Source organism: Pseudopodoces humilis, chromosome 14 (assembly GCF_049639895.1).
Source record: "Pseudopodoces humilis isolate 2021_Gansu_Grassland_sample_001 chromosome 14, ASM4963989v1, whole genome shotgun sequence".
Classification (NCBI taxonomy): domain Eukaryota; kingdom Metazoa; phylum Chordata; class Aves; order Passeriformes; family Paridae; genus Pseudopodoces; species Pseudopodoces humilis.
In genome coordinates this window covers 15,776,294-15,802,030 of record NC_142213.1, presented here as the reverse complement: position 1 = coordinate 15,802,030, position 25,737 = coordinate 15,776,294, and the positions used below count along the sequence as shown (strand labels likewise).

General features: G+C 42.7%; 3 protein-coding genes across 8 annotated transcripts in view; 2 read left to right on the top strand and 1 right to left on the bottom strand.

Annotated features, from left to right (window-relative positions):
• Nucleotides 1-5,887, top strand: part of ANKRD27 (ankyrin repeat domain 27) — a 53,869-nt gene extending 47,982 nt beyond the window's left edge. For all 5 annotated transcript variants that reach the window (XM_005526400.3, XM_088062151.1, XM_014255506.2 and 2 more), the window contains exons 25-29: nucleotides 2-163; nucleotides 1,018-1,126; nucleotides 1,932-2,013; nucleotides 2,547-2,619; nucleotides 4,250-5,887. In XM_005526400.3, coding sequence (XP_005526457.2) covers nucleotides 2-163; nucleotides 1,018-1,126; nucleotides 1,932-2,013; nucleotides 2,547-2,619; nucleotides 4,250-4,519 — 696 coding nt within the window. In that variant the 3' untranslated portion in view covers nucleotides 4,520-5,887. The remainder of the gene's footprint in view (nucleotide 1; nucleotides 164-1,017; nucleotides 1,127-1,931; nucleotides 2,014-2,546; nucleotides 2,620-4,249) is intronic.
• A 720-nt stretch (nucleotides 5,888-6,607) lies between these two features.
• On the bottom strand, nucleotides 6,608-11,551 carry PDCD5 (programmed cell death 5). 2 transcript variants are annotated; one of them, XM_005526399.2, is made up of 6 exons: nucleotides 11,449-11,551; nucleotides 9,903-9,943; nucleotides 8,681-8,742; nucleotides 8,158-8,249; nucleotides 7,859-7,930; nucleotides 6,608-7,532 (listed from the first exon to the last, which is right to left on the bottom strand). In XM_005526399.2, exons 1-6 carry the CDS (start codon nucleotides 11,512-11,514, stop codon nucleotides 7,485-7,487), a joined length of 381 nt encoding a protein of 126 aa, XP_005526456.1. In that variant the 5' UTR covers nucleotides 11,515-11,551; the 3' UTR covers nucleotides 6,608-7,484. The 2 variants fall into 2 exon arrangements, with proteins under 2 accessions (XP_005526456.1, XP_087918278.1); XM_088062152.1 differs by lacking the exon at nucleotides 11,449-11,551 and adding an exon at nucleotides 10,793-11,204.
• Nucleotides 11,552-22,085: 10,534 nt separating this feature from the next.
• Nucleotides 22,086-25,737, top strand: part of LOC102107968 (neural-cadherin-like) — a 60,910-nt gene continuing 57,258 nt past the window's right edge. The window contains exons 1-3 of the mRNA XM_088062433.1: nucleotides 22,086-22,144; nucleotides 22,466-23,096; nucleotides 23,196-23,394. Of these exons, the coding sequence (XP_087918559.1) occupies nucleotides 22,086-22,144; nucleotides 22,466-23,096; nucleotides 23,196-23,394 (889 nt within the window). The remainder of the gene's footprint in view (nucleotides 22,145-22,465; nucleotides 23,097-23,195; nucleotides 23,395-25,737) is intronic.

Below are 25,737 nucleotides of genomic sequence, written 5' to 3'. Positions count from 1 at the left end.
GCACGGAGCCTCCGTGAACCTCTCCAATGCCAAGGGCAACACAGCCCTGCACGAGGCCGTGGCGGGCAGGCACGAGGCGCTGGTGGCGTTGCTGCTGCAGCACGGGGCCCTGCGGCACCTGCGCAACGAGCGGAGCTGCACCGCTGCCGACTGCGCCGAGCCCGTGAGTGCAGCACCCGCCTGGGCAGGGCAGGAGGGCAAAGCAGCACTGCTGCTGTCACTGCAGGGCTGCACACACCGAGCTGCATCCGGCACTTACTGGGATGGAAACACTGAGATGCATGTTTGTTCTACACAAATGATTCCAGTGGCCTGTGAAACTGGTCGTGTCTCAGGAATAAGTTATCCTGGACAAAAGGGATGAGGCTAGAAAGAGTGAAAGCACAGATCTAAATAAAATTAACATTAAAATCTATGTAATGGCAGAGAGAGCAGAAGTAATGTTGGATTTAGGCAAATGAACACCTTGCCCTAATCAGCTGCACTGGCAGCAGTGTTCCTTGTCCCACCCATCATCTTCTGCCCTTCGAGCTTTTTTTGATTCCTTTTATCTTGCAATAGATAACTCTGACCTTCCCCGTTATTAATAGCAGTAACATTATATGTAATATTAAATTATATGGAGTTATTTCACTCTTTTAAGGATTTGAAACATGGCCCCTATCTTAATGTGTTCAAATGGCCTCTGAGATGTAGCTTAATGACCACAAAATTCTGTACTGAATCAATTTTAGTATGTATGTTATCATTTAAACTGAAACTGGCTTAACCATAAGTAATACAGCTTAAAATAAGGGGTCAGGACTCCAACATCATACAGTGTAACTTGTGGAACACTGATTTTGTCCCTACTCATAATGATACAATTTCAAGTTTGTTTTTATAATGAGTTGCTTTGTATGTGTTGTATTGATTCATGGAAGCATTAATTAACACACTCTGCACAGACTAAACACTGAATTGTACTGTTGTTTTTCTTCTTTAATCATGGTGAAAATGGAAACTCTTAAAATCAAGAATTCAAACATCATGAAGTTGCTGGAAGCAGCACCAAGCTGTGTCCCCACACCAGCAGAGGGAGAGAAGGAGACTGAGCAGCACGTCACTGTCAAGATAAGGAAAAAAGGTACCTGTGATATTTGCACTGGTATGAATAAAAAGAGATTCAGGAATTCATGGGTGACTATATCAAATATTTGATGAAATTTCTTTACATATAATAATAGAATAGTCAATTATTTTATATATTTATGATAGGTAACACCTAAACACCTAAAATACTGTAACTAAATGCAGCAGACTTTGTATTGTACTCATGACATTGCTTCAAACTTGGCTTTCACCTACTTTGGGGGATATGTGTGAAATTTACCTGCAAAAACATTTAAAGGTAAAAAACACACCACATTTGAGATGATATAATTAACCATGTAAGAACTGCACATTTCAGTGCAAAGCAAAACTGATTGAAATGACTGCTGGGTAACTCTTCCCTCTTTCCCTCAAAGACTGTCAATGTCTGGGTAATAGAAAACCACAATTAATGACAGCATGCTGATTCCTATAATTGAGAATAGTTCTTTCAAATATTAGGAATAGTTCTAAAAGAGCAATAGAAGATATGACTAAGTAATACTAATGAAGAGGTGGTTTAGCATCTGTGTGTTAATTCAGGTTGGTAGAAACTGGAAATCAGGGCCACAATGTCCAGAGACAGTCTCTTCAGAAGCTTGGCCAGTTGTACTAATTTGTGGAGGAATGTTTACTTCTGCAACTTAAAATTGTTTAAAATTTCCAAAAATAAATCGCCACTCTAATTCAAATTAGCACTGTTATAGTTTTATGTTAAATTAAAATCAGAACTGTGGTTTTTTTTATTCCTTAGTGTGACTCAGTTGTAATTTTAGCTGCCTGTTCTTTTAAACCCCCAGTGCATCCTAAGCCCTGTGAGGAAGCTGATGATCCGATAAACAGACAACTTCAACTGGTCCAATCAATTAACAGATTTAACAAGTAAGCAGAGAAGCTTGCTCAGAGTGTGTTTGTTGTTTCCCATAAGCAAAGGAGAAGTGCAGCTGCTGATAAAGCCCCAAAGTGGCTCAGGGGTGGTCACACATGACATGGTGGAGTGACAGTGGATGTTAATCCTTCAGGGCTGGCACATTCACATCCCCAGGCAGATGTTCTGGGCATGACAAGCTCACTGGGGTGCTGAGGGAGGGATTGAAAACTTATCTAAAACTGGGATTGCACTAATACTTGCTGTGCCATCAGTTAAGCATTTCAGAGCCAGACTGCTTGAAAATAATGCAGTGGTTTTCACTCATTAGCTGAGTTTTGCTCATTATCTTTTTAAGCCTTAATGTATATTCCATAGTCAAATACAGGGAATTAGGAGTAGGCTGCAGTTCTGGGAAGGTGTTATTGGGGAGCTGCCTTTCTCTGGTGAGACAGTTCCACCTTGTGGAGCTTCTGAGAGAGAGGTTTTTATGAAAGGCTTATGGGAAGACATTTAATTTCTTTGATTTCTTTAAAATCTTCTTCAGAGAAAAACACTTACGGAGAACAATAACAAGAGATAAAAGCGTCCCTAATTTTGACTATCACTTACTGCACCAGGTAAGTGGAAATACTTGCTCAGATTATTCTTATATTGCAGCAAATACAGTTGTTTGCTCTGCTATTACTCTGGGTACATGAAAGAGAAAGTTTACTAGTGGTGGTCGTTGAATCACAAAAGTTCTGACCTGTTTGCCAAACTGCTTGTTTCATCATTGTTCACATTTCAGTGCTGCTTCTATGACACCTCTTAATCACTTCATTCTTACTCTTAAGCCTCTTATTGCAGGTTTCATCTCAGTCTTATTTTCTCTGTTCAGCAAAACCTAGAACTGAAAAACTGCAGCTTCTTGGAGCTGCAGCTTGCTTTGGCAAGAGAGTGTGCTTGTAAGAGGAGACTGTTTGCAAGGGTGACAGCAAACCCAGATGCATGTTGCATTGTCAGCTGTGACACAATTGTATGTAACAGATTCACCTCTGCTTGGGTGCAGTGACACCCACACCAACTGCTGGATGCTGCCTTCCCCAGAGCTTCTGCTCCTTCTGCCTCTCTTACACTGGCTTTGACTCTCATTGCATCTTCTGCTGAGCCATTTCAGAACTCTAAATCAAGAGAAAAATGACCTGTCCAAAACAAAATGTTTTTTTCCAGGTTAGTTCAGCAGCTGCCCATCATTAGACTGACACAGCCTTGGAACACTGAAATGAGAACACTAAATTAATTCCATAAAGCCGTAATTTCATTAATTAATTCTAAATTATAATATTCTACTACTTAACTCGGGATTTAGATTTTATAACTGTGGATCACTGAAGGCAGTATGTTATTTCAGTACACAGGTGTCAGATAACTAATATGTGACCCTGATACAGAGCATTCCACCCTGTTCTGTGGTTGTGACTTCATACAGCTGTGGCTGAACTAATTAATGAGTCCATACAGTTCTGAATTGTTAGTGGATTTAAATGGGCATAACCTCTGCCTGTGGCATTTTCAAGATTGTTGCCATCATTTCAGTAAAAAAAGCTACTTTCTCCTTTAGTTCTTGTCCTAGAAGATCTGTCCATTAGCATGCTTGGATTCTCTTTATCTCTCCTGGTTATTTTAACATTTGCAGAGTGGCCAGTAATCCAGGACAGCCACCCACACTGTACAAGAGAAACAGGAGCAGGCTGGAAATGGAAGATATGAATAGTTGGAAGGACCAAAAAGAGGCACTAAGAGGGTGGGGAGGGTGGGTGTCTCTTCCCTGACAGGTGACCTCTGGAAGCAGGGAAAACTGCCTTTGCCATCAGCAGTACCTGGGTTACCCTGTCTGGTACTACTTACACTTAAAAGAAATGGCTGTTAATTTCAAGTGCATTGAGACTTGCATTACAAAGGGTATTTAGAAGAGTTGCGATGATGTTGGGATAGTCAGGTGAAAGTAAGTTTTGCAGTGTGTGTCTGTTACGATTTCAGGTCTGTTCCTGATGTGTGTGTAGTCTGGGGCAGGTTGGCCTGTTGTTTTCTTGTATGTAACCCAAATATAATTACTCTGTTACAAAGTATGGTATTTTAAATCTTGGCTGTGTTCTCAGTGTCATGAAAGTCATGTGACAATAATGTTCAAGAAACAATATATTAATTTTCCTTCTTAATGAAGAAAGTAGATGATGCAGTTAACATGCCATTTCTCTCTCCTCACAGATGGCCATTAAAAGCTTTGATAAAAGCAAATTAAAATCTGTTGGAATGCTGGACCAGAGCACAATTCAGGAGGCTGACACGGGGTGCAGCGGTGAGTTTGTGGAAGATGAGGACACGTCAGCTCCTCACAGGAGTAAATTAATGCAGCGCAGACACACGGTCAATGTGCCACTGCCAGCAGAGGAGGACAGTGACAGTGGCTCACCCAGCCCTGCACAGCCAGGGGTTCCACAGGCACAGGACTGCGATGGCTCAGTTTCAGATCACTGACAGGGAAGCACGGATCTGAAGCTGAGGAAATTGGTGGTGTGAATTTCAATAGCCCTTCACTGTGTGCCAGATGTCGGTGACACCCCAGTTCAGAGCAGGCACAGGCTCTGCAGCACAGCTGGAATGTTCTGGGAACTGACTCCTCTGTTCATGATGGAGGTGACCACACAGCCAGATCATTACTGATCTCACTAACAGGGATTTAACGAGATGAAGACAGCAAAGTTACTTTCCTATTCTGTTCAGCACTTCTTAAAAAGCTCTATGTAACAGTAAACCAAATGAAACCCTGTTTTTTTCAGCCACCCACTTTGTTTTAAAAGTCTTTGAATAATTTTTGCATTTTCAGTTTTTATCACTACATTCAGAATTAAATATATTTATATATATAAAAAGATATATTGGATAACAAGGTATTTATTGCCAAAGGTAACGGAAATGTCTTTATTTTTATTGTAATGTTACAAACCATTATAGTATATATTTCTGTATATTCTGGTAGCTGGGCAAACAATAGTCCATAATATCTGCATTATTAATGTGAAGGGACATAATCCTTGCTAATCTCTCAGCAATGCTCCCCTGTACTGGAGCTGGAAGATCAAGTTCTTACAGAGGAGCCAGGATACTGGGGAAAAGTGGAGAGCCCTTGACAAAGCTGAACTTTGGACTTGCTGTTCACAGCCCAATAAAAAAGCAGAAGCAAGCACAAGGTGCAAGGGCACAGAAAACTAATTTGCTTTTCCCCTTTTCTAAAGCAAGTAATGTAAAAATGCACAAGTATTCTTGATTCTGAACCTGGGCAACATCCACAGACAAACTGCTTCAGAGCCTGCTCTGGCCTGCTCTTAAAAAGGTAAAATTCACATTATGAAAGGTCCTTCTCACATCAGTGAGCACTGGCTGGAATAGGCCAAATCCTGTCCCATTCCCAGGGGTGATCACTGAAGAATTGAAAGCTCACAGGGAACTACCAAGTGGCTGCATAGATTCAGAGTTCATTTTCTACTGTTTGGTTATGGGAAGAGAAGGTGTAAATAGCACAAGCCAGGTTTTGCAGTGCAGTATTTTTTTATTCTTGGCTCATCACATCCAGCTTGCATTTTATTTAATGAACTATTTGTATAATTATCTTTCTTTTAACTGTGGTATTAGTAAACTACCTGGCAAAATACAAAGCTGGAAGATAAGAGTGGTGGGTTTTTCAGATAACTTTTTAATCTAAGAGGTAAAATGTCAAATGACACTTGGATTTGAGGGTAATGTGTTTATTTTTCTAATAATTTATGAGTTCATCTGATTTTCTGATGTGCCTTGGATTTGTGCCAAATGATGGAAAGAAAAAACTAGTAAAAGAACTATTGAAAATGCTGTTTTCTTTAAGTGCTTTTGTCCAAGCATTGAATCTATTACACATTCCCTTGCTTGGTTTTGTAGGCATTTGAAAACTTTACCTTGTGTTTACTCTTGGACTTTCCTTCCTCCTACATTTACAGATAACTTTATTAGGTTGTGTGGTTTTATATTTATGCACAGAGGTGTACAAAATAGAACTGTTAGTGAAACTGAGCATTTTCACATAACCTCCTTTTGTAGCTCTACATTGACATAAAAAAGAAAGGATGTTCAGCTCCTACAAGTCAAAAGACACAAAAGGGAAGAGGTAAAACAAGTTTTTCCTTCTTGTGACACTGTAAAGATGACCTGGAATAAGTCTTGGTCCTTACCTGTAACAAGAATAATCCAGATATTTAATATCATATAGACTATTATAGATCTGATTTCCAAACTACAGAGTGAGAATTTTACTTGTGTTTTAATTGTAGCATGCATGTAACTAAATTATTCTTCAGATTTCCCAACTATATAGATAAGAAAAATCAGTTCACCACCCTTTGGCTTCAAACTCAGTAAGGGTGATTAGTCTGAAGAAATTTGGTACACTCAGGGTATCACTAAAGCTAATGGATCCTAATTACAAAAACAGATGAGCAAAATGCACAGTGTAAACCAAATGAAACAAAAATAACAACTGTTTCATATTTTTAACCACATTCAGACAAGATGAAAAACACACCCAACTAGTGCTCACTTGAAACAAGTTTATTCTGTTCCAAAAAACACTGCAGTTGAAATTGTACACGATCCTGTTAAATTATGTCAGATAAAGGGGTTGTGGTGGGAGAGTTTATCAGCACATTACAGTATTTATCCTACTGATTTCCATAACCATATTCTTGAATAAAGGTACAGCACAAGTTCAGTTTTACTTTATGCATGCAGAGTTTAGGAAAATGGTTTTTCTTTCCAGGTAAGAAACACTCCAGCCATTTGATAAAAGTGGAGGTAGTTGTAAGAATACACAATACCAAGTGTCTGAACAGTGCTGTGTATGACACAGTTAACTTGCTTTGTTTGAGAGAGCCCAGGAACTCAGGGAACAGTTCAGCTGTTTGCTGTAACATTTCTTTACACAGACTGCCCGATAGGAATCCCCTGATCTAAACACTATTTGGATACCTTAATTTTTAAATTTCCAGTAAGGACTTGACAGCTGGACAGAGATCCTTCAGGGGCTCTGGGAATCTGTTAAAAAGATGTCCAGAGCCTGGACAGACTTTAAACTCTGAGTGGCTGTTCCCTGTTTCTCACTTTGCTCCTGTGCCTGGTATCTCCAGTAACAGCAAGTTAAGTGTGTGCAGTGGCTGAAAGCAGAGCTTACAGTGAGGAAGGGGGAACAAAACATTCATGCTAATGAAGCCATGGGGAACCCCACACTGCTCAGGCCTCTTATACTACAAAACTTTAAGTTACAAAATCCCCCTTCTCAGATTTATTTTACAAGTTATTTGTTGGCCTTTTATAATATTAAAAAAAAAGTCAAGAAGCGTAAACATTTTCAGATCTTGCATTCTGCCTGCTAACAGCATTCTTCCAGGCTATTTTTGGCAGCCTTACAGTAGTATTAATAATCATCCTCTTCATCAGAATCCAATACTTTCCTTCTGTTGAACTAAAATGAAATACACAAAGCAGAAATTGAAGGGTCATGGTAAATCCAGGCTGGCACAAGCCTTTCCCAGTCCATGCATGTGGCAATGAAGGCACTGCCTGGGTAGAACACCCAGCCCAGGTGGGACAGGACAGAGCCAGGCCAGGCTGACCCACACCACATTAGCCCCAGGAGCTGCAAATGTGCAGGGCTGCTCTGATGGAACTCCAGCACCCTCCAGGGCAGGGGAAGAGGTGCAAATACAAAGCTCCACCCTGAACTGGTCCCACACATGCAATTCTGCTGCTCTACTTTATACAACATTGCATCTAGGAAAGAAAACTCACCTTCACTGTTGTTTTCTTTTCTGTTTGCTGACTCACTTTTTCAAGTATTTCTATCAAACCTTGTTCTGATACCTAGGAAAGTCAAAATGTGGATAAACACACTCAGAGATGCTTAGTATCAAACAACTGAATCACAATTTCCTTTCTTACAAAAGGTTCTTGATGGAATTATAGAACAGTCTTTAGCAGATATTTACAGTAAATTTAACTTGCATCTATTATAAACATCTTTTTTTTTTTAAGAGTGAATTGGGTTTAAAAACAAATATATGTGAGAAAGAATTAGGAAATATACTCACCTTTCCAGCTAGCTGTCCAAATCTTGCCATCTGTATAAGATAATTTTCTACTGCTTTTGCTTTGTCTGGTTTCACAAGTGCTAAATTGCTTACTGCAACAAAAACAGGCTGTGTTCATTTGGGTTTAAAACATTCTCCAGTACCTTCACTAGTAACAAAAAAGCGAGAAATGCCCCTAGAAAAAAAATCTTCAAGCCAGGCTTGTGAAATAAACTGAAAAAGGAATTTTCATTTATGCCAGGTACAAGACAGTCATATTTCTTACTTTAAAATATTTGCTCCTAATTAAAAAACTTTGACTCTCAGTATAATTCCCTCTATTAAATTAAATAAAACCCAAAACATTAACATAATTCAAATACCCATTAGCCTCTCCCTTCTAATCACTGACACTGCCAACTGAAGAGCTGCAAGTTTTATCTTCTAAGCAACAACAGTATTTTTCTAGTCTGGCCTCTGTACAACACACACTTTTGACAAGTCAGATGAGGTTTTTTTATTAGAAAGTTACTTGGATACTCACATCTTGCACGAGCTGCTTGATCAAGAACTTGAGCTAAAATAGTATTTCTGATCTCTGCTTCCCTGTAAGGAAAAGTGAACCACACATCAAAAGTGGGATTTCAAACACCTAAAATAACATGCACAGAACAGCAAACAACAGTAAGACTTTTGATTCATGGAAGTGACTTCTTGAGGTCACTTTAAACCTTCCATTTACATGATCTCTTTTACAGCATTTTCTGTCCTGGGCACTCTATGTACGCTGAAGTTACACAGCTGGCAACATCTTCCAAGAAATCAAGGTGGAGTTTCATACTTACACTTTCTTACTGCTCATGATTGCATTTTAAGATACAAAAGCTGTGCTACCCTTTAGATCCTGCATTTATCCATGTGGAATTCACTCCAAAGCAGTGCAGGGTAAAGCAGGCACAAGGAACTGTCCATGCAATTCCAAAACCAAACCATAGCTCATTTATGTGTTTAGTACTTTTCACTAAGTCTGGATGCAATTACAATATTTGATATAAGTAATTGCAAAAACGGAGCTTTAGTTTATGAAACTTTAGTTAATATGAACTTGGACTGTGCAAAGTCAGCTCTTCAAACACTTGTTTATAACTTTCCCCTTAGCACAAATCCTGAACGCTGTTCCCACACTGAGCTTTGACAAAAATCTTTTTGCTTCAGATTTTTAACTGGAATAGATATCCCAGAAAAATCTAATCACCTGGGAAAGACTCTTCCCACTGCAATAACAACCAAACCCAACCCAAACTCACCACTGACAAAAATCACCAATTTGGGAGGACTTCTGCCAGCCTTCAAGACTTGGATCAGAAAGTCTTACCAACCCTGAGGAGCCAAGGATTCTGCCTTCCAGAAGCAGGTGACAGTGGGAGGGATGATGTTTCCCCAGAGCACCCAACTGTATCACTACAGCTCATGAGGTTACTGAACTCAGACAAGTCCCAAATTAAAATGAGCTGCTGCTGCTTTCTCATCCATTCCTGCCCTCCCACCCCAGCAGGGTTCAACCAGTATGGTCATGGCATGGGAGCCACACCTGCATCAGATCTTTGATCCATTTCAATTCCTTTGTTGGTGGTTTTCCCAGCAACAAAACAAATGTGGAGCAGCATTCCAAAGATTCTAAATACTAAAAAAGCAACAACAAAAAACAGAATAAACAGTTAAAAAATATTAGATGCAAGACCAAAACTCAGTAGTCTCATTTATACCTCTGTTTTGCTTCCTGTTGCGACGGATCAGCGGAAGGATCCTGAAGAAGGTGATCAGAGCAAATATCACAATCCAGAATCATTCCACACAGGACATAAAGTTAAAATATTCCAGCAGCATCAATGTAAGATAAACCTGCCTGCTAAACCCGCCTGCCCATGGATGAGATCCTGGAAATGGGAATCTGCTGCCCTAGCAAATAAATGTGCTACCCTCTGCTTTCCTCACAACGCAGTCATGCCAGCAGTGGTGTGAGTGCTGTTCCTGGTCTATCCACAGATTCCTGTGGCTTTGGGCAGGAGGAGGCCTCCCCCTTAGGTCTAGGATAACAGGCTTCCCCAAAGCCCAGAAAACTGACAAAAGCATTATAAATCCATTAGAGTAAGTCAAGGGTAAGTAAAATGAAATGTAACATTCTCAGCAGGGAAGCTGAAATCACAGAATCATGGAATGAATATTCTGAGCTGGAAGGAACCCACAAGGATCATCAAGTCTAACTCCTGAAACCAATGAAAACTTAATGAGGGGGATTCTACAAGAGTTGGTTCCTGCATTAAACACTAATACATATGAAAAACAAAAGGGGGAAAACTTCCAAGTCACTATTCCTGGTGACTGTCCAGAAGAAAGTAACAAAAAAAAGGAAAGAAACCTAAAATTTATATGGAATCAACACCTCAGATTTCACAGGTAACATTTAAAAGTGTGAAAGCAGGATGTAAAACCACACAGACAGGAAAGGGGCTGTCTGGAAATAGGGAAGATCCTTCACAGGAACAACAAAATTGACACTTCATATAAATCCATATATGGATTGTATCCAACTCTTTTCAGTGGTGCCCAGCACAGGACAAGGAGCAATGGCCATAAACTAAAACACAAGTTTCACCTCAACACGAGGAAGAACTTCTTCCCATGAAGGGTGGCAGAGCACTGGAGCAGCTGCCCAGGGAGGGCGTGGAGTCTCCATCTCTGGAGACATTCCAAACCCACCTGGACACGTTCCTGTGTCACCTGCTCGGGGTGACTCTGCCCTGGTGAGAGCTTGGACTGGATGATTTCCGGGAAGTTCCTTCCCTAACAATTCTGTGATTCAGCTCTGAAAACTGAGATGGCTGGCTAGGAAGGTAATCCATGGAACAATGAATTGTTGGGGGCGGGAACGCTCGTATGCCGGACCTCCCAGGGCAGGAGCGGAGCGAGGTGGCGGCAGGGGCCGGGCTGCACTCGGTGCCGTTTCCAGCCATAGCTCCGAGCACGGCCGGGCCTCTTCCCGCTTTCCCCCGGTCTCGGTCACGCACATGCCTGTCCTCTTCCGTTCCAGCCCCCGAGAGGCGCCGAAAGCGCTTTGGGCGGACGATCGGGCGCTGCCTCACCCCGCGCCCGGCCCTGATCCTCCCCTTCCCTCATCCCGCACCCGGCCCTGATTCCCGCCTTCCCTCACCCCTTGCCCGGCCCTGATTCCCGCCTTCCCTCACCCCTTGCTCGGCCCTGACTCCCCCTTCCCTCACCCCGTGCTCGGCTCTGATTCCCCCGTTTCCTCACCCCGTGCTCGGCCCTGATCTCGCCCAGTCGCCGCTGCCGCAGCGCCTCCAGCTCCTCGTCCGCCATAGCTAAGGCCGCCCGCGCCAGGCGCTGCCAATCCACCGCCGAGCGCTGCCCCCGCCCCGCCGCGCCCGCGCCAGGCGAGGCCAATCCACCGCCGATGCACGACCACCCCGACATGGGTAGGGTCAGTGGGGCAGGGGACACAGGGACGCATCCGGGTGGCTTTGGGATTGTCTGGAGAGGGGGACTCCACACCTCCCTGGCAGCCCTGCCACCCGCAGGGTATAGAAGTTCTTCCTCATATTGATGTGGAATGTGTGCTTTAGATTACGGCTATTGCTTCTCGCCCTGTCGCTGGGCACCACTGGACAGTCTGGCACCATCCTCTGGAGATACTGGTGTGGATTTATGAGATCCCTCTCACTCTTCTCCAGACCCACGTCTTACAGTCCCTCCTCATCACAGAGATTCTCCAGACTCCTCGTCATCTTTGTGGTCTTTGCTGGACCCTTTCCAGCAACTCCTTGACTTTCCTGAGCTGCTCCTGTTTTGGGAGCTGCCGGCGTGAGGAGCGGGAGCGGGCCGGAGCCAGCCCGGAGTGCGCTGTGTGTGAGGGCACGGCCCAGCCCGGAGTGCGCTGTGTGTGAGGGCACCGGGCCGGGACCTGCCCGGAGTGCGCTGTGTGTGAGGGCACCGGGCCGGGACCTGCCCGGAGTGCGCTGTGTGTGAGGGCACCGGGCCGGGACAGCCCGGAGTGCGCTGTGTGTGAGGGCACCGGGCCGGGACAGCCCGGAGTGCGCTGTGTGTGAGGGCACGGCCCAGCCCGGAGTGCGCTGTGTGTGAGGGCACGGCCCAGCCCGGAGTGCGCTGTGTGTGAGGGCACGGCCCAGCCCGGAGTGCGCTGTCTGTGAGGGCACGGCGGGCTGATGGAACTCCGAGGCTTTACCGCATCCCTTTGTGCCAGTGACTGCTACAAATATCTCCATGGACTGGTGGCCTGGATTTGGTGTCTGCCACGGCGCTCCGATTTCCTCTAAAAAGCAGCCGTGGGCACACGATTCTGTGGATCATCCTACGGGAGCAGCAGGGAGTGGCGCTGCCCCGAGCTCTGCTTGGCTGGGGCTCCCCAAAAGTGCTTCCCTGTGCTGAGCCCCGCTGCTCCCCAGTTTGGCCCACAGTCCGCAGTGGGACCAAAAGACATCCCGACCTCCAGCCACGGCCCTGTCTCTGGAATCAGACAATCAGAGACAAAAAACAAAAAAACAAAAAAACAAAAAAACAAAAAAACAAAAACCCCAAACTCCCCCAAAAGGTTGACAAAGGTAACCTTCATCAGGCTGGATACAGACACTCTGATAGCGTCAAAACAGCAATGCAGGAATTACTGGCATACTCATTTAATAGCTTCCATCACGTTAAAAAAGTAACTTTTCACACCTCAAATTTCAGCTTTTATTGTTGGTCAGTCACACTTATTAAAGACTGTAGGTTTTCCACTCGTACTTTAAAATTTGATGTAACCGAAGAGACAACCACAAAAACTGCTCTACCAGGATGAATAAGCCACAATTCCCTTAAAGCAGGGCTAATAAAAATGTATCACAAATATTTCTGGTCTAGTTTTAAAAAGTAACAAAATGTGTCATATGCTTGTTCCTTTAACAACTCTGGCAGCAAATGCAGACAAAATTAGCCGAATGGAGTTAATTTTCTTTGGATCTTTGCCATCTGTCCTGCCTGAAAACCTCGCATCCGTTCTGAGAAGCACGTTCAGACCAATTGAAAATCAGGGTTATTTCGGGATCACGTTTTTAGCGGCTCAGAAGGCAGGATTTGGTTTTTGGTTTGTCCTTCCCCATGGGCAGCAGAGGGAGCCCTCGTTCTACACAAGAGTATTCGGTGCTCATCGTTAAACCAGAAAACAAAACAAAAAAAATTATTTTTTTTTTTCTGCCGCGCAGTATGTTCTCCCAGATGAAGCTTTAATCTATATCGTACATCTCTGCTGCTGTAAATTCATGCTCCATTATACCACCATATGCTTGGCTTCGCTCAGAGAAAGCTGCAATAATCCTAATACTTCATCTCGCTTTATAGATATTTGTGTTGCAGGTTTCACTGCATATTGTTTGCTCACACACTTAAAGGTTATGTCTTAATAAGTTGTTCTGGATGAGTTTATTAGCAGGGAGCTGGCAGTTGATGAGTTTCTGTGTTTTGAGGAGGTGTCGTAGTTATTGTCAATTAGGATACAAGCTCAGGAAGAAAAAAGGGAGAGTTTGGTTCTTAAAGAAATCCGGAGGCAACAGTGCTCTTTAGGTTATATATAATTTTTGGCTCGTCAGCTGCCTGGTTTCTTTTTCAGCTGCTCCCAGGTATAGATCATTTCCTCTGCAAACTGTTAAGCTGTTAAAGAAAGGATAGACCAAGGTTTTTCCAAATCAATTGAGTTGTTTATAGTGCTCAGAACCTTTAGCTGTGATGCAGAAATAGTGGATTCCTGAAAGTTCTAGGTACTTTTGATATATGCACAGAATTCTGTGTATCATTTATGTTGATGAAGGATGGTAAACAGAAAATAAATGCTTTAAAAATACTTTTCCCCCCTATTTTTTAAACTTATACTCTGTATTCTTTAGGAATGTCAGCTGTCAAAAATACTCAGTATGAGTTGATTTGCAAATAATAATGCACTATGTGTACATTAGAAATTCAGCAGTGTTATCAGGACTATTTGAGATATGTAAAAATCTCCAGGAGATCACTTTCAATATCCTTCACAAGCCCTTTGAGACTCAATTTCAAACACTAGAGGGCTCAAGAAAAGCTGCTGATTTTTTCCCCCAAGGTTTTAATCACTATAAATGGTGTCTTTCTTTAAGTAATGCTCACATTCACCTGCTAATCATCCTCGGAATGACACCATATTAGAGTAATAACAGAATGCATGAAAAAACTCATGATCAAAGCATCTCATTCCTCAAGCAACTGTAAATAAAGCAAAATACTGATGGTTGTGACAACACTGTGAACTCTGTGTTTAGCACTTCTGCTTGGAAGATACACTGGAAATCCCTGCTTGATGAAATCCTTGCTTAGTGATCTCTGGCCTAAATTAAAATTTTAATAAAAATGAATCACAGAAACAGTGCTATAAAAAATTGGCAAACATTGCATGCCTTCAAAGTAAGCATTGCAAGATTTTTCCACCTTACAGAAGCTGGAGATACTTTAAGAAAAGTAATATTAAAAAAAAGAAAACTGAATTATGTTTGATGAGAAAGAAATTAAGAAAAATTTACAGCAAGTGGAAACGACAGTCTTTAATAATTAACAGTGAATTTTATGCATCTAATTAGTAATTATACAATAGCATTGTGCCTGTTCCAAAGCTTACTGAAGCCATAGAAGATTTCCCCTTCAATTTTTGTTGTCTCATAAACAAACACACCAATGCAGACAAGGATTATTTGCAATGCAACACTCTGAATGGTGCCTCAGCAGTGGGCACTAATAAATAAATATATGTTTCATGAGAAACATTGTGCCCAGGCTGGATCATGGCTTTATAAAGATTTGTATTCAATAATAGAAAAATACAGTAGAATAGATTTGGAAGTGGAATGATGTCCATGTGTGATGAGATCTCAGATTGTAAAAGACAGGAGTGAGAAAAGAAAAATGTTACTCTTTACAATTTTGTTGAGAGACTTTTTATTTACATTTAATTTCAAAGACTAAATAGCAAATGTTTTGTATGAACATAATCCATACAGTGCCATCAGATGTGAGGAGCACATTCAGGTGTTTCCTTATGCTGTATATATATATATATATTTATATATATTTAAAGTGGGATACAGAAACTGTGATAGTATCTTACAGATGTCGGTAGGAACTGAATTGGGGTTTAAGTCCAACCTGTAATCTACTTGAGTTCATGTGTAATTTTCAATCCACTGAAATGACTATACATAGATATATATATATATATATATATATATATATATATATATATATATATATGCATATTTCCTATTTTAGGATTACCATCACTCTTGGATTTGCTCTGCTACACAGGTGTCCACAGTTATTTTAATCTGGCTGAAGCCATTAATGGGATTTTTATTGCTATATATGTGCTCTTATGCCTTCATTTTTTAAAACATCTGTGTTAATTTTTTTTTTTTTCATTATCAAGAAGTAGAGCATGAAAACCTTTGAGTTTTTTGGCTTAAATCTTATGCTTCAGGTTGTTCATTCCCCTTCTGGGTATTGTACTTGTGCTCATGGGAAGCAGCTGTGTGTAATGATCTGGAGCACAGCAAAGCAAATAAAACAGGAACTATGCATTATCAGCACATATATGAAGTGAGGGTGGACTGTGGCTTAATTCTATTCCTGTTTTTCTTTTGGAATTGTGATATTTTCCTCTGATAATATTTACTATATTGTTGAATTTCAACAAGATTGAGCACTTAGTCACATATTTGTTGGTTTGGTTAATGAGGAATGTTGACTGTATTGTTTTACTGCCCCTTCTTAAAGACTTTTTTCCCATATTTCAGGTTCAGAGTAGGAATTAACTTGAGTGGGACAACTATTGACAGTTTAGAGCCATTGCTGAGCAAGGTAAGCACTGCCTGTAAGATCAGGATTGTCCTTCCTTAGCTCTCCTTGACAGCTGAACATTGTTCTGAAACACGTTCCCCAGCTCCCAAAAAAATATCTGAACTATGAATTACAGGGAGTAGGCAATTCAGAAATATCCCTCTAAGTTAAAGGGAAAGCTGTTGCAGTTACCAGTAGTATTTGTTTTGTTTAATAAAATTAGATACTCTCACTTTTATAGAAGTGTCCATTTAGGAGTTTTATAACTGTTGCTACATATGATGTGGAAGTTTACCCTTGTCCACCAGAATTACTTTTGCTTTAAAAAAAATCAACCTGAAATAAACACTTTCATATTCTTTGAACTTCCTAAATTTGAAGCATGACTGTATTAAAAGATACTGCTGTGTGAAAAAGAGATGCATTAAGCCCACTGTTCTCTCCTGGTAGTATGTACTTGCTTTAGTAATAGACATGAACTAGTGTTGGTTTTTTACTTATTTTTGGAAATGACACAGGTATGAGATGCACTAGTTGTTTGGTTTTGGGTTTTTTTCATTGTTAAGTATTTATTGCATTGCAACTATTAAATTTTGCTGTAGCCTATGGAAAAATGTCTACTTTAAATGGTCTGGAACACTATTGGTTCTAAATATTTATTTAAGACCCCATGAAATAAAAGACGCACATTAAAAATATTGAAGTTACCCACTTTACCTCACTGTTTCCCTTTTTGGCTGCTCTTTCACTGAGATGAAAAGAGAGACAGAGGAATAAACAGAGAGCAGATTTCACAGAAAGCTAGAGATGGTGATTGAAAGACTGGAGCTGGGAGAGGAAAAGTGAGACTGGGGTGAAAAGTAGTGCTTGCTCATGTTTTATTTCTGTCATTTGCCTTTGCCTGGGTCAAGGTGTGCTGAGAAGGCCTGAGCTGACTCTGTGGAGCTTTGGCTGTTCCACACCCCCGTGAGCTGTTCTAGAAGAGGGGAGTGGAGCAGGACAAAAGTGAATATCCTAACTGTATTATGAGGAAAGCAGGGGATCTGCTGCCTGAGCAGGGCTTTACCTGCAGCTGTTTCCAACAGAATTAAACAAGAGGTAGACTGACTGCCTTCAGCTTGTCTCACCACACTTCCATATCACATGAAAGATTAATCCTTCACAGAGGCACCGTTCCTCACTGATTCCTTGGCTGTACAAACAATATTTTCTCTGTATCCCCTGTATAGCAGCCATAAGCTTTGGTTTCCAAATTTCCAGCATTAATATGCTTGAGTATTTTTATCATATAAGAGCACAAAATGTAAGGTAGATAAATCAGAATACTAGTTTAGGGTTTATATCACTGTCAATCTTTAATTTTCAAAGATGAAGATGAGATAATTACTTTAAAGGTGGTTTCTGCCCTTGTTGGTAGCATATTATTTTTCATCACTGAGTAAACCAGAATATTTCTTATAATAACTGTTCTGATTGACACCCTTAGTAATTTTGATGTACAGTATAAGATACCTCAAATGAACCAGACACCAGTGAATGGTACTGTCACACTGTTTGGAGTTATTTAAACAAATGTTAAACGATTGTTTATAGAAACCTCTTGTAAGTACCTTTCTGTTAAATGTGCTGATGAGTGATACTTCAAAGTTTGCTTCCTTCTACCTGGGAGCAAACCCCTCTCAAGCCCAGCAAGTCTCTATGGAGGAGTGTTGCACTGGACACTGTATCTAGGTCAGTCCATCTGTGGCTTTCAGAGCTATTGCCCTTGGCAGATGTGGGCTCCATGATTTTGTAGCAGTTGTCAGCTCCAGACCCTGGAAGCCTTCACATCCCAAGCCACAGGGCTGCAGTCCAGTGATGTCCTTCCCAGAACTGGGGAATCTGGAAGACCGGGTTTCTCAGCAGCCTTTTAGGCCAGATGCTGGGCAGCTCACCAGAAGCCTGCCTGGCTTCTGCTGGAAGCTGGGCAGAATGGAATCACATACATTTTCTCTGCCAAATCTGCACATTCTGACAATGTAATTTGTTCTTCTGATCAATTCTGCTGAGGTAAAAATAGTCTGGGTTTCACACACAGAGAAACATGATGACCAAAACAAAAGATACTGAAGTTATGGAGAATTATGCTTGTGAGTAGGAAAGACAAGCAAGAATGAATGGGTTCTTTATGTTTATTACATGTATACAAATAATGGAATAAAATTGCAACAGGGTTCACTAAGATTTAGTGTTGGGCATATGTATTCATTGTATTTTATGTATTGAACGTGAAAACAGCAGTCTGCTTCTCACAGACATTTTATTTAGGCAGTATAGGATGGGAGATAGTTTTGAGAAAAATGAGTGTTTAGAGAGTAGGATAAAGTCATGCAAAAATCATTATTTAATAAGAATGTTAAATTACCTTTTTTTGTGTCAGTCACAAGTCAAAAAAACTTCCTCATGTGAATACTTAGTGGCTTAAGAAAATCTTTTCTATAAAGGTTTTCAAACTGCTTAGTGATATTATTAATAATGTATTTCTACTGGTAAGCAGTCAGGCACCAGCCAGGGAAAACAGAGTATACCTTTAGAGTGTGATTCAGTGACAATTGATTGTGATGGAGTTGTCTGATTTCAACACAACTCAGGTTTCCCTTTTCGATATGGCTGTATAGCTGATTTATTTTGATTATAAGTCATGTAGGAGATGTTTCTGGTTGCATAGGTGTGTCCATTTAGGTACGTTATTGTAATTAAAACATTTACTCCAACCTTCTTGGACTTGTATATAGCACACCATGCTTAACAGCAGAAGGGGTCTTCCAGCTGGTTGAAATAAACTGGAAAGTAATTGTTATAAAATACTGAAAGATACTGAAAATGTCACTAGCTTTTGCCTTTTGGAGGAAGAGTTCTGATTTTAGCATGACAGAAGGTGTTTCTTGCACTCATTTCAGTGCTAGATTCCAAGAAAAAAATTGTGACTTATAGAGAGAAAGCTGCATAAAGAACTAGCGAGGATTAGACAACAGCAGCTGTACTTCTGAATAATTTAGGTTTAATTTGCAAAATTATACAGGAAAGGATTATCACATGTACTTGCATTTGAGAAAATGGAGCTACAAGTGTTGTTATAAAAAGTGACAATGTACAAACCATCTCAAATCACACGGGGGCTGTTGTGTCACTCTGGGCTGGCTCCTGCAGAGCTGCTTGCCAAGACACTTGGGGAATCCTGAGTGGGGAGTAAATAGTGTAGGAAGAGCTTCCTTTGTCTTGATATGCAACAGAGCAGAGCCCTTCCTGAAGGTTTAAACCTGTGCTTGAGAGGAATGTCTGTCAGGTGCACCTGGTGACATGTACAACATCTTGCTCCAGAGGGGTCAATTAATTCTGTTATGATTATATATTTACAGTTATTTATAGTAAAAGATCTTAGGGGACTTCCAGCCCCTTTCTTCTCCTGGAAAGCCAGCTATTGGGTATGTGGCAGTCGAGAGCACTCACTGCTTCAGGCATATTTGCCTTTTGATCAAAAGCAAAGTTGATTGTCCCACTTTTCCCTAAGCCATCCTGCTCTTCAGCTACAAGGTATATGTAAACCAGGAAGAATGTCTTGTTCTTCTCTCCTGCCTCCATATTGGTGCTGCAGTCCCATAAGGTTAAGGCAAGATTTTCCTCAGAATGTTTCCTGCTTACATTTCAGAGGATTTTAATTTGTAAACTGCAAATTCAGCATCAAATGCTGGTCATGATGTTTCTGTAAAAAATTATGTCTATATGTAAATCACTAAGTTACAGAGTGTTACAATTCATCAATTTCCAAACATGAATTCATAACATTGGCAGATATTATGATTTTGTCTAGGCCTTGCCATCACCTGGTCACGTAGGTGAACCTCCGTAACCAGCAGGCTGGTTTAGCCTGATGCTGCCTGTGACCAGGAGATATCTGTGCTCATGTGACATCTCTTGAAATGATGCTCACTTGAGCTCCAAGCTTGCAAGAATCGGTGCAGCCTGTGAGCCTGGGCAGGAGGTTTCAGGTATGTAGGTGTATCCTGACAGTTGTAAATCCTGGATATTACAGAGAGAAAAGAGGGAAACTGAAGTTACTGTAATAAAAGATGCACACATGTAATTCAAGGCAGGACCAAAAAATAAAAACAAATTCTTGCTCTAATGCAAGAACTGGTGCATCTTGAGAAATCCAAATTTAGAGGTAACAGAAATAAAAGCTTTTGTAAATGGGAGAATGGTCTGGAACATTCAGAGAACCCTGATGGGACCTCAGAGAGTGCTATTCAACAGTCCGGAAAAGGAAGCAAATTATTTGTAAAGTTTATTATATTCTAGATCTCAACAAATTTGTGAAGTAGAAGACCTGAGGAGCTTGTACTGTAAAGCCACTGGGGTCAGGTTTTCTGGAGACGGGCTGAAGTCAGAAGGATTCTGACTATATAGAATTCTGAATATCCAGGACACCAATTCCCACTGATTTGAAAAGTGGGTAATAGGATTAGAGAGTCTCAAGTATTTCTCTATTATTACCAGAGGGCAGTGAATTATAAAACAACATCCTTTTATTTTTTTAAATAAACAATGGTATAAGGTCTCTAATTTTTTCTAAAAAGACTTGTGCAATCTCTCAGTTTCCTGTCTACATACTGATTAGGATAACATAGGTTGAGTTCTGCATTTGAAATAATGGATGAGGCTCATCTTTATTCTGTTAAAACCACGTGTGTGTTTAAATTACTCATCTGTTGAACTTCAGATGCAGAAGTGAAAGACCTTGCAAAATACAGTACTGTTCCTGGTATGTTTTTACAGAGGGAAATCTTAGTGGATGTAGGAAATAGAACTCACTGAAATGCTCTCACAAAATGGTTTGATCAAAATTTGATCAAATGCTAATTGTATGATTCCTTACCACAAGTATCCTAACCTAGAGGTTAGTAAACTCTGGGAAAAAGTCCTTTTATCTTGAAGCCATGTAAATCTTTGTATGGATTCTTCCCATCCCATTCCATTATTTATTGCCCTTTGCTCCAAACGCATCCACAGACCTCACAAACATTCTAAGGCCAGAAAAGAGCTCCCCACAAAAGCACTGAAGATAACATCCCATATATGAGTGTGCTTTTATAGAGACATTTCAATGTGAGGTGCAAATGGAGAGAATATATTAATGTGTAAAGCTGATGATTTGCATTTCCTTAATTGCTGAATGAAATGGATGTAACGGTGGTCACTCCCCGTTGGTGAGCACTTGGATTTTTCATTTTGAGTCTCCCATAGGCTTCCTGCTTGATCCTAGACTTCCAATTCCCCAAAAAGGCAACCAGTTTCTCTAAAAGGCTTACAGAAATTTTGTATCTGTGAACTTTTTCACAGTTTTGGGTGGCACACATAAGGGACTGCACTGTTTTATAGGAAATGTAGACATTATTCAGTCTCATGAAATTTGAGTAATGTGACCAATATGGAGTATCCTTTATTATTTTACTGTTCTTTAATTTCAGAATGATTCTTAATCTTAAATGATCCATGTACTACATAAACACAACCAATTCCCATTTTATATTGCGTTGGACTTTATTCTTGAAAGCACTGATCTGTTTTGAAGAGGAATTACATAATCTAGTAACTTTTTCTACAACATCTCTGATTTATGTAGTCATAACATGGCGAAATTTAGTTTTATTGGGTTTTTAGTTTTACTCCAAAAATCCAGACAGGCAAATAAATGTTGGATTATATTTCTCTCTGGTTATCACCAGAAATATTCTTTACTCAAGCTACATTTCATCAAGAACTTTTTTACCGTCACAAGTCGGGAGGTATAAGGCAGTCAATTAATCGTGATCAAAGATGTGACTTTAGGTCAGTGGCAGCGCTCAAGTACAAGCCGAGATCAAAACTGGCGTTTTAGACTAGGTAGCTGTCTAGAAATCAACAATTAAATGTTTTCGGGGCACACCGGAGTGCAAGGAGAGCCTGTTTGAAGTGACAGACTGCAGGACATCACCTGTGCACCGATGCCCGCGGCGCGGGGAAGAAGAACTCGGCTGCTGGGGAAGGCGGCGGGCTGGAGGAGGTAAAGCGAGCGATAAATGGTTACATCAGCGGGATCATTCGGGCAGCTCGCCCAGCGGGGACATCCTAAAGCAGGCGCACGGGACGGTTCGCTCGGCGCTCGCTCGGAGCGGGGGAAGGCAGGGCGGGGGCGGGAGCGGCCCCGCGTGCCCCGGCCCCGCCCCGCCCGCCCACTGCGGGGAGCGCCGGGCAGGGCCGGGCCGGCCAGAGCCGCGCACCCGCCGCCGTTCGCAGCCGGCATGGGTCCCCGCGGAGCGCGGCGTGCCGCCGGCTGCCTGCTGCTGTGCTGGGCTCTGGCCGCCGCCCGCGCCGCCCCGCGCAGGACACCCTCGTCCGACGGGCACGTCGAGGAGAACCGGCCGGCGGGCACGCGGGTGCGCGGGCTCAGCATCCCCCTGACGCGGCTGGGGCCCGAGCCCTGGTGCGCCAAGGTGCAGGGGCGCCGCTGGCACCTGCAGCTGCTGGGCGAGGGACACTCGCACTTCCAGGTGTCGCTGGACGCGCGCACGGCCCGCGTGTGGCTGCGCACCCGCCGCCCGCTGGACCGCGAGGCGCGGGCGCTCTACTCGCTCCGCCTGGGGCTGTGCTGCAAGCGCTGCGCGCCCCAGGGCGCCGCGCCCGCCGAGCTGGCCGCGCTCACCGTGCGCGTCCTGGACGACAACGACAACGCGCCGCGCTTCGTGGGCCCCGGCTCCGCGCAGCTCCGCGTGGAGGAGACGCTGGCGCTCAAGTCCGAGGTGTGGCAGGCGCGGGCCGAGGACGCGGACGCGGGCGCCAACGCGGAGCTGCGCTACTTCGCCCTCCCGCGCAGCGCGCACTTCTTCGTGGTGCCGCGCAGCGGGCGCGTGGTGCTGGTGAGCTCCCTGCTCCACCTGCGCGCTCCCATCCCGCTGCGCCTCTACGCGCGGGACCGCGGCCGGCCCGCGCTGCTCAGCGAGCCCCTGGAGCTGGAGGTGCTGCCGCAGCCCAAGCGCCTCCCGCCGCCGCCGCTCCGCCGCCGCCGCCGGGCCACGCTGCCGCCCGCCGCGCCCCTGGCGCTGGCCCTGCCCGAGGACGCCCGCCCGGGCACCCGCCTGGCCGCCCTGGCCCCCGCCCGCTTCGCCTCCGCCTGGTTCGAGCTGCTGTCCCCGCCCGTCCAGGAGTCGCCGGTGAGCGTGGGGCGAGAGAGCGGAGAGGTGACGCTGAGCGCGGCCCTGGACAGGGAGGCGGTGGCCGCCTGGGAACTCGTCGTCCGCGTCCAGGAGCGCCGAGGTGAGTGTTGGGCAAAGTCTTAGACGAAGTAGAGGTCTTGTCCCATCAGGGAGTCGGAGTTTGTCTCCAGGTGACAGCAAGTCCTGACGGTGGTTTAGCATCAGGTGTCACACGCAGTGTTGTGGAATGTACTTTTAGGCTTTTAAATCTGTGAATTATTACTATTAAAAACGCTAGAAGTGAGAAGAGGCGCTGTGTAGCTTAGGAAAAGTGTACTGTACAGCTGTGTAAAAATGCTTGGAGCAGTAAGGTGTTTAGCAGAATTTAAGTGTTTCACCAGTGAGAATTCTTAGTTGTTAGTGAGCGGTTGAGATACAGCACACAGGTGTTTGTTAAAATATTCTCTATAGCTCTTATCCTGTGAGTGCCTTACTTGAAGTATACGTCTGAAGCCATTCAGTTTTGAGTCATTATTAAAGTTGAGTGTGTTTGACTCATAAGCATGATGTGGAGTTTTGCAGGACTGGAGCCTTTGTGTTTAGGTAGGTGTTCTTCTTAAAAACTATCTTAGGAGTTCAATGTGCATCATTAAAATGGCACCTCTGCAAGTTAAATTGTCATTTTTCACAAGCTCTTACTCAAGTTAAATGGAATAGCTAATTTAATTTACTGATTAAACATACTGCTTTTTAAAATTCTCTTTTCCTTTTTAATTGTCATCTCGGTTAATATTTTTCACCTATGAAAACACAGATTAATTTAAGCATATTTTAATGAGTATTCTGGAGAAAACCTTATGAGAAGAAATAAGTTGGTTGTCCCGATTGAATTTTGGCAGGGTTCGGGAGGGGTTTGGCAGGATGGGACTTGCAGTGGTTTTGCAGAAGATGCTGAGCAGTGCCGCTGCTCAGGGTGATTTCCCTGAGCCACAGAGCCGCGCAGGCGGCAGAGATGAAAAGCTTCCCACGCCATTCCTCTCCTTTATCTCGCCCGCTTTCTGGCTGGGGGCAGCCCATAGGAGTAAGGCAGTTTATTCCTCGGCGCCTGTGAAATCCCTGAGGATGCCTGCAGGGCTGTAATTAGCGCTGGCGGTTTCGGTGGCACGGATGTTTCCCCCTGTGAAGCGGGGCAGCAGCAGCTCTCAGATCTCCTCTCGTTCTCTCCGGGGCTTTGCCGTGCCTGTAGCGTGTTGGTGTCAGTAACTTGCACTGGCTTTGTGCTGTGTTCCAGCCTGAGCTTCGGCTGCACACCAAGAACTTGATAGACCGATTTCCAAACCATGGCACTGTGTGTGTCCTCCCCCGCTACTCAGCGAGGCTACCTGCCGAGGGGAATGTCATTGCTCCGGGGCAGTGACAGAATCCATCGGGTCAATCCGAGCGTGCTGCTGCGATTTCACCCGCTCTGTCATGTAGCTCAGGTTCCAGCCCTTTGCTGGTGTCACAGTTCCCTCTGTCAGGATCAAGGAGATATTGTTAGAGAAGTGCTAGATAACCTTGCCCCCGGTTACTGCCTGGTCTCACCTTTGTAATCGTTTTTTCACTTACCTAGTCTGAATATAGAAGTCTGAGATTGCCTGGAACAAAGCTTGTCATTCTGTCATGCCCGAGATTTCACTTCCAAGGCAATGATTGGTAATACAGTTTAAAAAAATCTGATACAAGTTTTAACTTAATTTCAGGGATTTTTTTTTTTTTTTTGCCATCATGTAGTTTCACTAAGTACTTTGGAGCACTTTCCACTAGCCTAATTACTGCTGGTAGTATGTCACAGTAAGAGAATAAATCTCTAAGAAATATGTAGGACTAAGTTCTGACTCTGAGATTAGGTAGACAGCAATTAATTGTGGACAGTCCAAATGCCATACTTTACATAGCAGTGATTTTAAGTTTCTTGGTTTAAAGGAGACTAAATTCAAAAGACATCTTCATAATACTGTTGTTTTCATCAGTTAAAGGTTAATAATGACTTGATACTTTCAAAACTCTTTCAAGGTGCTGAATGCTTTTTTACTCCTTTTATAGGAGTTAAAATGCATTAAACATAGTACTTTGAAACAAATTTAGAAAGTTCTGTCTCTCCTTACTCACAATCCAAACTGCAGTCATCTGAGAAAAGAAAACCAAAAGGAAGGGGTAGGAGAAAGATGCCTAGCATAATTATGTGTTTTACTTTGTCTGAAATAGAATATTGCAAAAGTTACAGGAGAAAACACAATATTTACAGAAGTGAACTTTAAGGATTAATTGAAGTGTGGAGATGGCTACACTGAATTTTGTTGTGACTAAAAGCGCAGGTTCAGGTTCTCAGTTTACTTCACTTTTAATATTTGTGGTCACTTATTTTACATTACACATAACCATATACATTTCAGTAGCTGTGCGTTTCTAGTATTAGAGCTTA